Below are 15,447 nucleotides of genomic sequence, written 5' to 3' on the forward strand. Positions count from 1 at the left end.
TCAATGGTTTTGACTGATTCCTAGTATGATTTGATTGCTTATTGTACCCTAGGACTATCACTAAGAGTTGTACCTTATGATTCTTGACTCTTGACAAATGTATCTTTTCTTTTATGTATACTAAGAGCATTTGCACCAAGACAAATTCCTTGTGTGTCCAATCACACTTGGCCAAATTCTTTATTCTGTTCTGTTCTGTTCTGTCCTGTCCTGTCCTATGCCAATTCCAATTCCAATTTATTCTATTCTATCAGTTGTTATGGATTATATGGGCTCACCCAGTTAGAGGCTTTTAATGTCAAAACTAGAAGTGTATTGTCATGAAGTATACTGGAGAAAGACATATATTTTAGAATAGAATAGCAGAGTTGAAAGGGACCTTGGAAGTCTTCTAGTCCAACCCCTTGCCCAGGCAGGAAACCCTCTACCATTTCAGACAAATGGTTGTCTCATCTCTTCTTAAAAACTTCCAGTGTTGGAGATCTCCCAACTTCTTGAGGCAAGTTGTTTTCTCTTTGAACAGCATCACGTCATCAGAGAAAGCAAAGGAATAGCTCAAGCTAATGGTATTAAAGTTCCATTTGCCATGTGATTGACAGAAAATGTGAAGTTGCAGTTTGCATATTCTAAACATTTGAATTCTTGGGAAATAATACTTCTGAAATTAGTAGTAGCTAATTCAGAGGTCAAGTATGTCACAAGCCAGCCTGTTTAGCACATTCAGCAAGTTCCTTGCTTTCAAGAATGGCTCATCCTGGTATAGAGATATCATTTGAATTGGGGGCAAAATAGTTTGATGTAGCTTGTGCAAAATACTAATACTATTCTTTATTGTTAAAAATATTGTAATTTATTAAATGACTACAAGAATCAGAACATTTGTTTCTTTCTCTGCAATTTTTGTAGTTGTTCCCAATTGGTAAATAGCAGGGTAATAATAAATAATAAAGAAAAGTAGAAAAGAAGTTAGCACCATAATAGTTTAAAAAAAAGAACCACTTTCTAAGATGCATGTCACAAATTATTTAACTCCTATTGAAAGAACAGAACTTACTGCTTTAAAAGAATACTAGAAAGCAAGGGCAAATTCTAGGTGTAAAGTGATCCACAAAATAGGGGCCAAGACAGCAAAGATCCTGCTCACTCATGTGTTGTTGTTTTTTTGCCAGGTAGGTAGATTCAGTCTTTACAAGATGAAGTAACTGTATTAAGGTTGTATTAAGTCCTTTGTAGGTTCAAGTAGTAACAAACCGGACAGTTTGGTTTATAAAGGTATTCCCCATATTCTTCACTAAGTCACAGTACATAAAAAGCACTAACAATATCTTAAATGTATTTAATTTTAGGAGATACATTAAAAAAAAATACTTTTACTCTTCACATTTTTATAACATTTTCATAGGACCTTCAAATGTTTGTAAGCCTATTGTAGCTATTTGGGGAAAAAAACATGGGGCCTAACATAACTATATCATGTTTTATATGCTGTGCTCTCGGTACTGTATAGGAGGCAAAGATCCCAGAAATTAATCTAACAAACTCTTCAGTGAGCTTCTTGAAAGGTAATTGGCCTGATAAACAATTTTTAATATATCCCTATTTATGAATATTTCCAATACATACTCTGATAGGCAACAAGTGGCATAACCAACCAACCAACCAACAATATGCCTGCCACAGACTCCAAGCTAACTACTGATGGAGAACATTTAATAAACTGGATATTGGTCTGATCCAACAGATGTTTTCTTACATACTTAAAATAGCTGGAATTTTCCTTCCATAACAAATATAATAAAATATTTAACAAAATAACAGAGTTGGAAGGGACCTTGGAGGTGTTCTAGACAAATGGTTATCCAATCTCTTCTTAAAAACCTCCAGTGTTGGAATATCCACAACTTCTGGAGATAAGCGATTAATAGTTTCAACTGTCAGGAAATTTCTCCTTGGTTCTAAGTTAGTTCTCTCCTTGATTAGTTTCCATCTCTATTACTTCCTGTCCTGCCTTCAGGTGCTTTGGAGAATAGGTTGACTGCCCTCCCTTCTTTTCTTTGTAGCAGCTGTCTTTGGGGAGGAATGATTTTCATTAGGAAGGAAGAAAAGGCCTGCATTCTCTTTTCCTATCTAGTAAGTATCTGACCTATTTAACCACTTCTGTTTGCATTTAAAGGATAATGCAACTGAAATGGAAAGGTTAGCTTGACCTGTATCTCTTCATGGATTGTTTTTACCATAAGTAACAAAGTGCCATCTGCCATTCATAGGATGAAAGAGCATAGTATTTGAAGAATGTACTCTCTCCAGAAGGTCTCCTGTGTCCTGTTGTAATAACAATTTTGTTTCTGGGTCTCCTTTGTTATCTTTGTGATTTTACTTTCTTTTTTCTATCATAAAACAAATGTTTGTCAGCGTGGGTTTTGGCCTCAAATTGTTGCACCAACTTCCTGAACTGTTCCCTAGATTCTGCCCAGTTCTGATGCCCCTGCAATTCTGGTGCAAGGAGTCTGTGTACCTTTCTCACATAAAAGAGGCTTCTTTGATAACAATAATTATCTATGATAGGCATTGTTATTCATATGTGGTTTTAAAAAGTTTAACATTTTCCACTTTTTGGTTTTTTTAAAAAAAGATTTCTTATTGTTCCTCTTGCTGACAGCAGAAACATCTCGGACCTGTGAGATATTCTTTTCTTATGAAAAAAGTCTTAAATTATGATCCAATCTTTAAAAGGATATATGCATTGGAATGACAAACTACATCTGTGCCAGAGCATGACAATACTGATGATGGTTCCGCTTAATAGGATGAAGCAAGAAAAATAGATCCACATTTTGATTTTTCTGGGTACATCTGAAAGTATATTATGGACACTTTCACAAAATTGTTGCAATGGAGAGACTGTGTATTCACAACACATCCATTCAATCAATAGCAAATTGGTTAGGTTTCTCCTTACAATCTCTTCTGGCCCCTGACGTTATTTCTCACCTTCCAAGTTATCTTTCTTTTATTCAGAGAAGTCAGTATGATTTCAAACAAAACAACCAGTTGCAGATCCCTGCCACTTTTAATTAGTCTGCACAGTTGGAAGTTGCCAAGGCTGACCAATCCTGTTCTAATGAGACTTACGCAGAGCCTGGAAAGCACAGTGATGGTAAAAACAGATGTTTTGTTTTGCCATGACTATTTGCCAATATTTTTTTAAAAAAAATCCAATGAATAGGGATCCTGGAAGTAATAGGAAAAGTTTTTGGATATCACATTACCTATCTCTGAACTATGATGCAAAACTCAGTCTTGCATTAATCTTTTATCAAATCCTGTCACTAAAGAATTAGTTCTAAATGCCTACAGCTTGGATCAATTAAATTCTGCTTCTCTTGCTTGGTGCTTCCAGATGCATTAGAATTAGAGTTCTCAAAATTCCTAGCCAAATGAAAAAGTCCATAAACAGCATGAGACTATGTTAGGAAAGGCTGCCCTAGAAAAATTACCAGAATAGAATACTTTATACTTTATTGGCCAAGTGTGACCAGACACACAAGGAATTTGTCTCCGGTGCATAAGCTTTCAGTATACATACAAACAATGAAGTAATATAATCATAATTTACCAAAGGGGAAAATAATAGAAAAGATGAGAAGGATAATAGTAATGCAGCCATACTACTATGGGTAAATATCCTTAGACATAGGACAGTACTGTGGGAATTAGGTGTTCAGTAGAGTGATGGCACAAGAGAAAAAACTGTCTTTGTGTCTAGTTATTTTGGCATGATATATCCTATAGCAACGTCCTGAGGGGAGGAGTTGAAGCAGTTTATGTCCAGGATGTGAGGGGTCTGTAGATAGTTTCTCATCCCTCTTTCTGACCTGTATAGTATATAGGTCCTCAATAGAAGGTAGGCTAGTTGCAGTTGGTTTTTTCTGCAGTCTTAACTATCCTTTAAAGTCTTACCTGTCTTGTTTGATTGCAGACAGCTATATAGAAGAACAAATGACAGACTCAGTAATTCATCTGTGGAACTGTATCAACAGCTCCTGGGCAGTCTGAACTTTCTGAGTTTAATCAGGAAGAACATTCTTTGTTGTGCCTTTTTAATGATGGATCTAATGTTAGGTATCCATTTCAAGCCCTGGGAAATTGTACAACCCTGAAACTACACCATTATCTTAGATTTTGATTATAGTATCTGTTTAATTCTTTATATGGATTAAACTGTACCCGATGAAAAGGTACAAACACTGGTGATGAAAAGTTGCTATTTTAAAACCAATATTCAATAATTACTTAATAGATGGAATTTGCATTAGAAATATATTTAAATGTTGATTTATATGTAGTAAATTCTCATGTGTACATCCATGGGTTTATTATAAGGTGCTGTTCAACCAATTTTCAAAGTCACTGCTAAGATGGGAAGGAAATTAACCACAAGAGATTATTTAAGACATACATGATAAATGTAGTCCACATTATTTCAGAAATAAATCCCATTTTTATTAGAATATAAATGTTCTCTCGTAGATGATTCAAAAATACCAACCAGACTCCCGTGATGTGCAGCTGAGGCTGGTTTAACGGACAGGCCTAACCTCATTTCCTTGGAAAGAATTACAAAATAACTGTATGGTTTTAAGAAAGGGTTGGAAGATCATGTTAAATGTCCTTTCACAAGCCTACAGTATCTATCTCACTAAATTCTGAAGTGAAGAGGTTTGTTTATTTTATTTTATTCTATCATTAGTTTGAAATATTCTTTCATTTTATATCAATATGCTTTTAATTTTACCAGCATATCAAAAGGGTTTTTTTTTGTTCAGTTCACATCTACAAGGCAGATTCCCAAGCTCCCAGTTTAGCACTGATACATCAGAAGCATTTCATTTCCTTATAGGCACATCATCTTCTAGAAGTTGCCCAAAACTATTATCATCCAGTCAATCAATTTAAAATCATGGTGCTGATGAAAAATATGACCTTATGAAACCATATAGATTTTGTGTGAATATTAGCAAGTCTATGGGAAAATCAACTGCTTAATTAAAAATAGCTTCAATTAAAGATAATAAGGCAGCAGGAGAAAAATAAGACAGCAGATATTCATAATTTATATGATTTATAATTATTAGACATTATTGTATAGATTCTTTTATCTAGAGCGACCTCAAAGTATTTTTATGTTTGAAGCAAGAAAACTAAACATCACACCCAAGTATGTTAAAATATAATATTGTGCTAAATAATTGACCTTTGATATGGCGAGTCCAAAGATAGTCTGAGGGAATGAAGAGATTTACATCCTGGAAGAAAAAGATGGGTGGGCAAAAAAATATCTGCAAAATATGCCTGAACATGGTAGATCTTACCCTATTTCTAGGAGACTGTTGTCTGATCCACCAATAATTGTTGCATAAAAATGGCTTTGGTGTAATTGTGCAAACCCAACCATTTGTGGCTTATTAAATACAACTTACAAGTGATTAAGCAAACCACAGCCTGTTCCCATATCCCAATTTCAGGATGAATTATACTGGTTAAATTTCTTTGTGTTCTACAGTTATTAAAGAGAAGATAATGCTTTAGTGGGTAGGAATTACTCCCTTAATTTTTTAAGGATGCTCTAACGGGATGAGCAATTTTCTGGTCCCCCTCTCCCAGATTTTGGAGCAGATCTGTTTTTGTGTAGTTTTTTTTAAAAAAAACTATGTTAAGTCTACTTTATGGATCATCCTACATATTTCCCACCTTAAAGTCACATGGAGCATGGTTCTAATTTTGGGTAATGATGATCAGAAGTGGCAGATGAAAGATTGAGGACAACAAGTTGTCTTAGGGCTTCAGGGTAGCCATTCTGTATAAAGTATTAGGATAGTAAGGTTGACCGTGAAAATGATAATTATTTGACAAACCTACTTTTATTTTGTACTATACAAAGGTAACCTGTAAGAGCTATTTCATGTAATCAAACTGTGCTCTTAAGAATTATACTTATCATTAGACAAGATTTCTGTTATGAAATATCAGATTATGAAACATGGCAACACTAATGTAGCACAGAGTCTACAGAGACCACCATAGGACATTGTTTTTTATGCTAATGTAGCTTGATTGTGATTATCTTTCAAAGTGACAATAAATGGGATCTAATGGGAACTTGGAGGCATGGCTTCTCTATAGCCACCCTAGGCTTTTGAAATAGACTTTAGCTTTTAATCTTCCAGAAGACCATGAATACCTAGCTCTTTCTTGAAACATTAGGCTAGGAAGCATTGAGTCAGGGTCAACAGTATTGACCCTTGGCATCTTGATGGGAAGGATACAATGTATTTTTGTGTTGTTTTTCTCAGTTGCTATGAGCTGCTCAGAAATATGGTATGTATAGATAGCTATATATATATTCTTTAAATAAATAAATAGATACATACAAGTATACTTGCATACAGACATACAAAAGTGAGGAAGAACTTGTTTTTATAAAGAACACTATATAATCTACCAACACCATCATACAATGTATGATAAAGCAATTTCTCAATGTACCTTAGTTTAGACAGTTTTATAAAATTTGCATTCAATTTGCAAGATTAGTAAACTCATTCCAGTCAGTCTTAAACAGGCATGTCTGTTTAATATTATTCTGAAACTGGAAGTCCGGCAGAATTATATTTCTCATAATATTTCAAAGCAACTAACTTCCAAACTCTTAATTTTAAAACCAATTGGGTTACAAATCTCAATAAAACAATAAGAACATATTATTGCTAATCGGATTCATTGGGTAACCCAAGATGTGGTGTTACGAGAGTGAAATACAGCTGTCTATTAGCATTACCCCATTCATAATTCTATAAAGGATTTTTTTTTTTTTTTTGGTAAACTGAGAAGCCACAATTTTCCCCTTTCGATAACTTTCTACTTCAGAAAGAATATGCCAAAAAAGAGGGCTTCCTTCCTTTCTTCTTTTTGTTGTTTTTAAAATGTAAAGGATGGAAACATGATTTTCTGGTCATCTTGGTTAGTACAGAAGCAGTCATCCTTGAACGCTATTATATTTGCATATTTATAATAAGTATATGTCTTCTCAGCAATGATGTTCTAGGTTTTCACTGCATAAGGACTTGTTATCCATAGAATATTACATTTCCGGTATCAAGCTGTGAACAATTTTTAGCATTATATTTTAGATGGATTGCCATTTCCACTTGTGTCCCAGATTATCATATAAGCATAAAGTGTTGAACTCTGGCTTGCACTTGAATGTGCTGAATATCATTGAGGGCAGCCATTCAAAAATAGCAACAAGTGTGAGTGGGTGAATGGAATAATTTAGTAATAATAATAATAATTATTATTATTAACAAAACTTGTAGAAAAAAAGCATGCTTTGGCTGATTATGTAGAAGAGAGCCAAGAACAAGCATTGTTGAAAGTTAAAAATTGAAACTTACTAAATGTACAGGAAACAAAAAGAGATTACTGAAATAACGTAATAAAAACACGAACAAAATGCTGGCAAGGAAAAACATTACATGGCCAACTCTACAAAAGATTGAGGGGAAAGTGGATAAAAATAAAACCCAGCAATAGCTTACAACTGGAACATTATGAAAAGAAACAGAATGTTTAAGGCTAAGCAAGAACAAAGTATTCGAATTAATGCAATCAAGGTCAGAATTGGGGGGTGGGGAATAATCGAAAGTGCAGATTGTACAAAGAAGTAGAAATTGCTGGGAACATATAAGTTGAAAAATAGAGAAAAAATGAGCACATTGTGGACTTTCTGAATACAGACTGATAAAGTCTTGGCTCAATACACACCAGATATAACTGTGGTCGAAAAGAAGAAAGTGGGGATAAATGATGTGGCCGTGCCAGGATAGCAGAACAGAATTGGAGAACATAAAGTATCAAGATCTGAAAATAGAAATTGAAAGATTACGGCATGAACCAGCCATGGAGGTCCCAGTGGTTATCAGCAGGTCGGGGGCAACACCAAAAAATCTTGGAGAACACTTAGAAAATATGTCCATTGACAAAATTTCCATCTGCCAATTGCAAAAGACCATACTGCTTGGTTGTGTGCATATACTATACCAATACATCCCAGGTTACTGGGAAGAACTCAATGTGTACGAAGACCAATACCAGCTAAAGAAGTGGCAGCTGTGACTTCAGATTGTTGCAGACAGATAATAATAATCTGCCTATCACAGGCCCTAATCAAACACTCGGCAGGTGCATAAAGTACCCAATCCAGCCTAAACATCTGACTGACAATGCAATCAACCAGAATACTGTAAATATATCCGTTTTTTTGTTGAGCTTTTTTGACCAATAGTAATAATAATCAATTGCAAAGGGCAGCCTTATTTGAAACAGCTTACATTCTATAATGATTACCTTTAATCTTATTAAATAACAACATCTGCTTATCCCAGATCCTTGGGGAAAACTCAGTAGGTGGATAGAAGTGCCAAATCCAGTCTAAATATCTGGCTGATTATATTAATGATAATATAATTTCTGTTTTTAAAAACTCTTTCTGACTACATTTCTATAATGGGGAGATGAAGTAATGAGGAGCTTGTAAACATTATAAGAAGTCTGAAGATTCACACTTAAAAAGTTTAAAAAGAAAAATATAGTTGAAAGAAACTACTTAAATTCCATCTTGGCCACTGCTTCTTTCTCACAGCCTAAGCTAAGCATATTTACCAGAAAGTAAGTCCCAATTAATGCCATGCAATTTACCTTTCAGTAAGTATTCATCGAGTCATAATATTTAATTTAAAAAGTTTACATTTCTTCAAAATTGTGAAATAATCATTTATCTCCATATTGCTACAGATCCCATAGGTTTATATTTTAGACCGGATATCGTGTATTCACTACATGTATAGTTTAAATCACATAAGTCTAATATATATTGTTCCATTTGGATTTGATTTGAACAGATCAATTTTCCAAATGAAATAAAAATTTAATTAGGTCAAAATTGGATTAGACTTAAATTTTATAAACCTAAAGACATAGAAATGAATGCAATCCCGGTACTATGTAAACATGTATAAAACTGCAAGTAGATGGAGACTAGGGTTGAAATAAGATTGTTCATTAGACAAATTAATCAGGCAGGTAAATTCCCCTATTGCCATTGTTATTCTTTGGGACTACCTATCAGTATATGTAACATCCTTATATATGGGAATGGTGGTTGATGTCAGCAATGGTAACAGTCATTCCACATTTTGATACATGAAGGACTTGAGTTTAATATGAGGAGTTGAATAGAAATAAATTACAACCGGACTAATTGATTTAATATACAATCTTCCTGTTTGCTAAGACATCTGAGAACGTGTCAAAGACTGGTGCTGTCATCTGTTTTAAAAGGTGATATACAAAAAAGCCCTTAAATATTTCATATTTGTAAAGATAATGAAAATCTTTTTTGTTAAATTCCATGCTACAGTGCCACACACACACACACACACACATATATTACTTAAGTTGGAAGAAAAGCTTCCTGAGTGTATATATAGTTTCAGTACTACAATTACATACAGAAATATTCAAAAAGACAAGACCATTCAGACAAGAATATAGACAACATGAAAAATTATGCATGGGCACAATGTTTTCCGGGGACTTAATATTCATGATAGCTCAACATATGATAGCTATATATTAGGCAGGAAGAATTTGCATAGCAAAATCAGTTACCATGTAAACTTACCAACTTACTAAAAATAAAGTCCCAAGTAAGGGGACTTGCTCTGAAATAAATGTCTTAAAGACCTTAAACATAGGGAATTATAATTTACCCTGACTTTTAAAAACAATAGCTTATATTGTTTTACTCACATCCTAAGTAATATCACTTCCAAATATAACTAAAATGCAAATTGAATACATGGTGTATGCTCATTTACTCTGCTGCTCTTGGTCAACCATTCCATTACATATCAAACCATAAGATAAATCAAAGTTTATAGAATAATCTGGAAAAAAGATGCACCATTATTTACAAGAAAAGATGATCCGTGATTGAACTAGCTCTTAAGAAATTGTCTTTGGAAATGGGACCAATAGATTACAATCAGATGTAATTCTGTCTGATTGTTTCTTGGCTATATCAGGCATTTGTAGAATCTACCTCTTGCTTTTGACCAAATACATACATGTTTTTCAACTAAATTTATATGTGAAAGAGTCTTTGAAAACTATAAAGCTGCTGTATTAACTGATTTAGTAAATGGGAAAAGATATCTTCAGAAAAGGAAGACCCTACTGCTACAGTGTTCCTGCATATCACTTTTTAACAAAAAAAAAATTATCCTGAATATTCCATTCAATTAACCCGGACAGGGAAATTATTTCTTTTTTATCCTAAATTGCTGAGACAACTAAGTTGGAAGATAAATGGATAGAATAGCCATGTGTATCGGCTACCCTTCATGTTGTAGCCAGGTATTAAGAACCCATAAATGTGTGTTTCAACCACAAAGCCAGATTTCTTAATAAACTCAACCAACTTACTAAAGTCTTAAAATAATAATAGTGCCTTATCAGTGAAAACAGACAGAGATAAAGAGTATGAGAGAGGAAATACTAACTTCCCATTCAATAGGCACCACCACAAAACCTTTAAGAATTATGAGTACTAAATTTGCAGCAATCTTCAACAGCAAATCAATTCCGTTGGCAAAGGCAGAAAGGCAAAAACCATAATTAATTCACATACTCACAGGGGAAATGAGGGAAAAACCTTCCATTTTGCAAGCCTGTAACATTCAGCCAACTTCTTTGTGAACTAATATTCTAATTTGAGTTATCCAGCTTTTTGAAAAGACATCAAACAAAAGGAAAAAAATAAAATAAAATGTAAAACAAAATTCCTGGGATTCCTTGAAGGCCCTTTGCAGTGATTAAGGTTTTTATTATTATTATTATTATTATGGGCTTAATCACTTTTTATACTTTTTCTTAAGAATTCTAAGGTGAGGTCTTTCTTGAGTTGTATCGTAAGTTCCTGATTTCTCCAAGCCTCTGTAGAGCATAGATAGTCTTCAAACTGTACTGCCCAGTATGACATCAGAACAGCCAAGTTTGCATAAATCTCATTTCAAGGAGCTGTGGCCTTATAACAGGAAGTGTGTCGCCAAGCTGATCAACCATTGGCAGGTGCCTGCTACAAAATGAGCAGCAGATTTTGTAACTTTGAATATGGCAGGAACAAACAAACAGATACCATAGATAAAATTCCAAAGATTTCATTCTATCACAATTGCATCAATAACAACCATTAATGAAGGTTAGCTCCATCCAAACTATTTCATTTAGCCAAGGCACAGTCTAATAATTTTTTTATAAGAAATGAGAAATAATTTTAAAAGATACGTTTTTTTAAAAAAAAAATACTCTTCATCTTATGCCTCCATCAAAATCGTTGTCAAGCTTTGGGAAGAAGAAACACAGGAATCATGAAACAATGTTAGAAACCCTTACAGAACACTATGGAATGTACTTTGGGGGAGCCATGAAGTTCTTCAAAGAGGAGTTTCATCTTCATGTGCACACCTCTTCACTTTACCCCAGTCTATACAGTCTTGGTCTACATTTGAATTAGCTGGAAGAGCCCTTGGGGCATGCCCTCTGCATGGACAAAGGCCTTTTCCACTATTGCAAGTGCAATTGAAATTGTGAGGCAACATGAAGCACTTTGACATTATCAGCTTTAGGATATGAAACACTTCTTGAGGAAAACTAAAGAGACCATATATTTGAAGAACCCAGATGCATCAGGCCCTGTTAACATAACGGCATAGCTTGGATTTGACACTTTGACTGACATGACTCCAAAATAATGGGGTAGCTTGATGAAAAGAACTTTCATTGAGAAATAATGACTCCTCATCACAGAATGACAACTCTAAACTTCTTTGAGGTGAAGTTGGTATGTTAAAATACAGTTTAAATCTATAGTGAAGTAGGGTAGGGCCTTTAAATATTTAATTATCTGGTTCTATTCGGTATAAAATTAATGTTAATTAACATTATTAAAATGTAATTTAAGTAACATGATTAAACACTATTTCATTTATTAAAGTCATTGACTTAACTTTTATCCCACCTTTCTGTCTCAAATGAACACTGGCAGTGTTGATTTGAATCATTTTGCTTTTTTATATATTTATTTGTTAACTGCTGCTGCCAAACACGTTTATTTTTACAAAATAACTTAGATATTTCCTTCTCAGTTATGTTATTACCTGCAAGCCAGCACAAGTGTATTGCAGATTCCTCAGAACTTTGCTTCCTTTTCTTGAAAAAAAAAACAAACAACTTCCACTATTTGCATGTTGGTTTTAAAATGCACTGGGTATGTCACAAATGTAAAGAGTCGTTGTGGGGTAGATTCAAGGACAGCACCAGCAACAAAGAAAGGCTTTACACACATACACATACATGCACAGAGAGACAGACAGACACAGACACACTCACACACCTTGTGTATTAAAATATATACCTACATATATAGTATATGCTAATATGCAAGAATATATACTAGATCAGCGGTGTCAAACTTGCATCATCCGCGGCATCGTCATGTGATGTATCATGACTTTTTCCCCCTTTGCTAAACCAGGCATTGGCATCCGGGCCATGTGCCACGAGTTTGACACCCTTATATTCAGGGTGGGATTCAATTTTTTTAACAACCGGTTCTGTGGGCGTGGCTTAGTTGGTGGGCGTGGCTTGATGATCATGTGACTGGGTGGACATGGCTTGGTGGTCATGTGATTGGCTGGGCGTGGCCAACTCAACATCACTCATATCGAGGCATGCATCTCCTCCACTGGCCTCTCATGACTGTGGGGATGCTGCAACAGTCGTAAGTGTGAAAAATGGTTATAAGTCACTTTTTTCAGTGCCATTGTAACTTTGAATGGTCACTCCACAGCAAAGGAGGGGAAAAAAACTCCAAAGAAGTTCCAGAGACAGGAAGTCTAGTCCTGCCAAGAATGTAATAAGGGTTAATGGAGAGGCAGTTTCTGTAAGCAACACCAGAATGTTTCCTTCCTGCCTTTCTTACAGGATTAGGCTGGTAATTTCATTTAACAACCGGTTCTCCAAGCTACTTAGAATGTTAACAACCGGTTCTAGCGAATAGGTGCTGTTATGTCCTGAGGACTCATGGAGTTCTCACTCAGGTCCACTCACTTGTGTGGGCGTTATTCCCCCATTCCCATTGGTCAGTTCTCCCCAGCAGCCAGCTATAAAAGCAGGCTGCGGGGTCCAACTGGCTGCTGATTGCTGCGAGCCAGTTCCAGGCTTCAAGCAAGCACGGTCAGCCCTTTATTTGTAAATAAAGTACTGTTGCACTCATGCTCTGGTTCAGCCTCTCATTGCTCAAACTTAACACTGGCGACAAGGATGGGATGGCTACCAGAAGCACCTTGCAACCGCTGAGTCACTAGCCACCGATCTACAGCCCAGAGAGCGATCGGCTGGTAACAAGGAAACGCTGATCCGCAGCCAGAGAGAGCGGTCAGCTAGCGAAACGAGCGATCAAAAAGAGCAAGCGCAGATCCGCAGCCAGAAAGCGGTCTGAGTCAAATAGTTAGAAGCGTCTGTAGCCGCTTGTTAGCCTCGCTACGGGGAAAGTGAAGCGCTGCGAGCCGCAGCGCTCTGCATTGGCGCGAAATTCAAGCGGTGTCATTTGAATTTCGAGCCAGTAGGAATCACAGCACAGCGCTGTGAGAGTCACTAACGCCCACTTTTTGGCGCGAATCAAGACACCTCCAACGGCTAGCAGCCAACGTGGTAACCCAGAGAGAGAGAAAGAGAGGGTAGCGAAAAACCTCTCCAGAGCTGATATCACTAGTAACTCACGAGCGTTCGTAGTCCCAGAGAGATTTCTCCATGGTAGCCCAGCCGTTCCAGCACCATGAGTTCCAATCCAGTATTCCCGGCGTTTAAACCAGACGAAGAAAGTGGGAATCGTATAAGAACCGTTTCAATCATTACATCGATGCGGTCGGCCTGTCGGATGCGGGAGAGCATCGGAAAAAATCCTATTTCCTAATCTACTGCGGAGCCACCGTTTACGATACCGCTGCAGCACTCGTGGCGCCGAGAGAATTAAAAACGTTCCGTGGTCGAGTTGCTTGAGATCCTCACAAACCACTACGCTCCCAGGCCTTCACAAATCGCCAGGAGGTTCACGTTCCGAATGAGGAAGCAATCTAGTAAGGAGACCATCAACCAATATATGGCCGCCCTCAGAACAGCAGCCCTGCACTGCGGGTTTGGAACATACCTGGAGGACATGCTCCTCGATCAATTGGTTTGTGGGGTCAAGGATCTCAACCTACAGAGCGACTGCTAGCTAAAAAGACCTCAACCTCGCGCAAGCGTAGAGAGGAGGCCCTAGCAGCCGAGCTAGCTACGAACTCAGCCACCGAAATTCAGGGCCCAAGCGCCAAGCTAGCAGCGTTCCCAGTCCATTCCGAAGAGGTGGAAGCGGAGGAAGGCCACAACGATGAGAACGATGTCCATCGCCTCACCAATGACAGACGGTCGCAGGTAGGGCCAAACAAGAATACACCGGTCCACCCAAGCACATCACCCTGTGCCTAGCCTGTGGGGATCACATCAAAGGCCACCTGCAAGTTTAAAGGAGCCGTTTGCAACAACTGCCATAAGAGGGGGCACATTGCGAGAGTCTGCCAAGCCCCCAAAGCGCTGCACAAAGACCCCGTCCTCGCACTTTCGGGACCACAGAGGCAAGTATTAAACTGTCGCACGCACCACCTTGCCAGGCGTACTTGCCACTCTGTTAGTAAAATTTCTCTCTCCGTTTCCCTAGAAGGTAAACCGTGCCACATGGAGGTTGACACAGGGTCAGCGCTCTCAATAATCTCGTGGAACACCCTCAAGAGACTCCACCCCAGCCTATCTACTACCCGGCTTCAGAGATGCCAGTTCGGTCTGAAGGACTACCAGGGGAAGGCCATTCCCGTGATCGGCAGAGGCAAGTTCTTTGTCAGTTTTAGAGCTTTTAAAGGCCACCTACCTCTAGTGGTAGTTAACGGCAATCTACCCACCTTATTGGGGCTCGATTGGTTTCCCCACCTCGGCCTAGGGTTAACAGGAGTCCATGCTGTCTCAACCTCAGACACTGACTCCTTATTCGCTGACTACGCAGATGTGTTCAGCGAGGAGCTGAGGTGTTATAATGGAACCCCATCTCGTTCACCGTTGACCCCAGGCAGTCCCAATCAGATTAAAACCACGGAGAGTTCCATTTGCTATTAGACCAAAACTAGACGCTGAATTGGATAAACTACTAAAACAAGGGGTCATTGAGCCAACAGATTTCGCCAAGTGGGAGGCGCCCATTGTCACACCCCTCAAAAAGATGGTAGCCTGAGAATT

General features: G+C 37.3%; 1 protein-coding gene across 1 annotated transcript in view; it reads right to left on the reverse strand.

Moving 5' to 3' along the window:
* The window catches only part of SPI1 (Spi-1 proto-oncogene), a 30,088-nt gene extending 18,976 nt beyond the window's left edge, over positions 1-11,112 (reverse strand). The window contains exon 1 of the mRNA XM_026708117.2: positions 10,755-11,112. Coding sequence (XP_026563902.1) covers positions 10,755-10,799 — 45 coding nt within the window. The 5' untranslated portion in view covers positions 10,800-11,112. The remainder of the gene's footprint in view (positions 1-10,754) is intronic.
* Positions 11,113-15,447: the final 4,335 nt, after the last annotated feature.

This window comes from Pseudonaja textilis, chromosome 1, assembly GCF_049901715.1.
Source record: "Pseudonaja textilis isolate UNSWEBS1 chromosome 1, rPseTex1.2, whole genome shotgun sequence".
Taxonomy (NCBI): domain Eukaryota; kingdom Metazoa; phylum Chordata; class Lepidosauria; order Squamata; family Elapidae; genus Pseudonaja; species Pseudonaja textilis.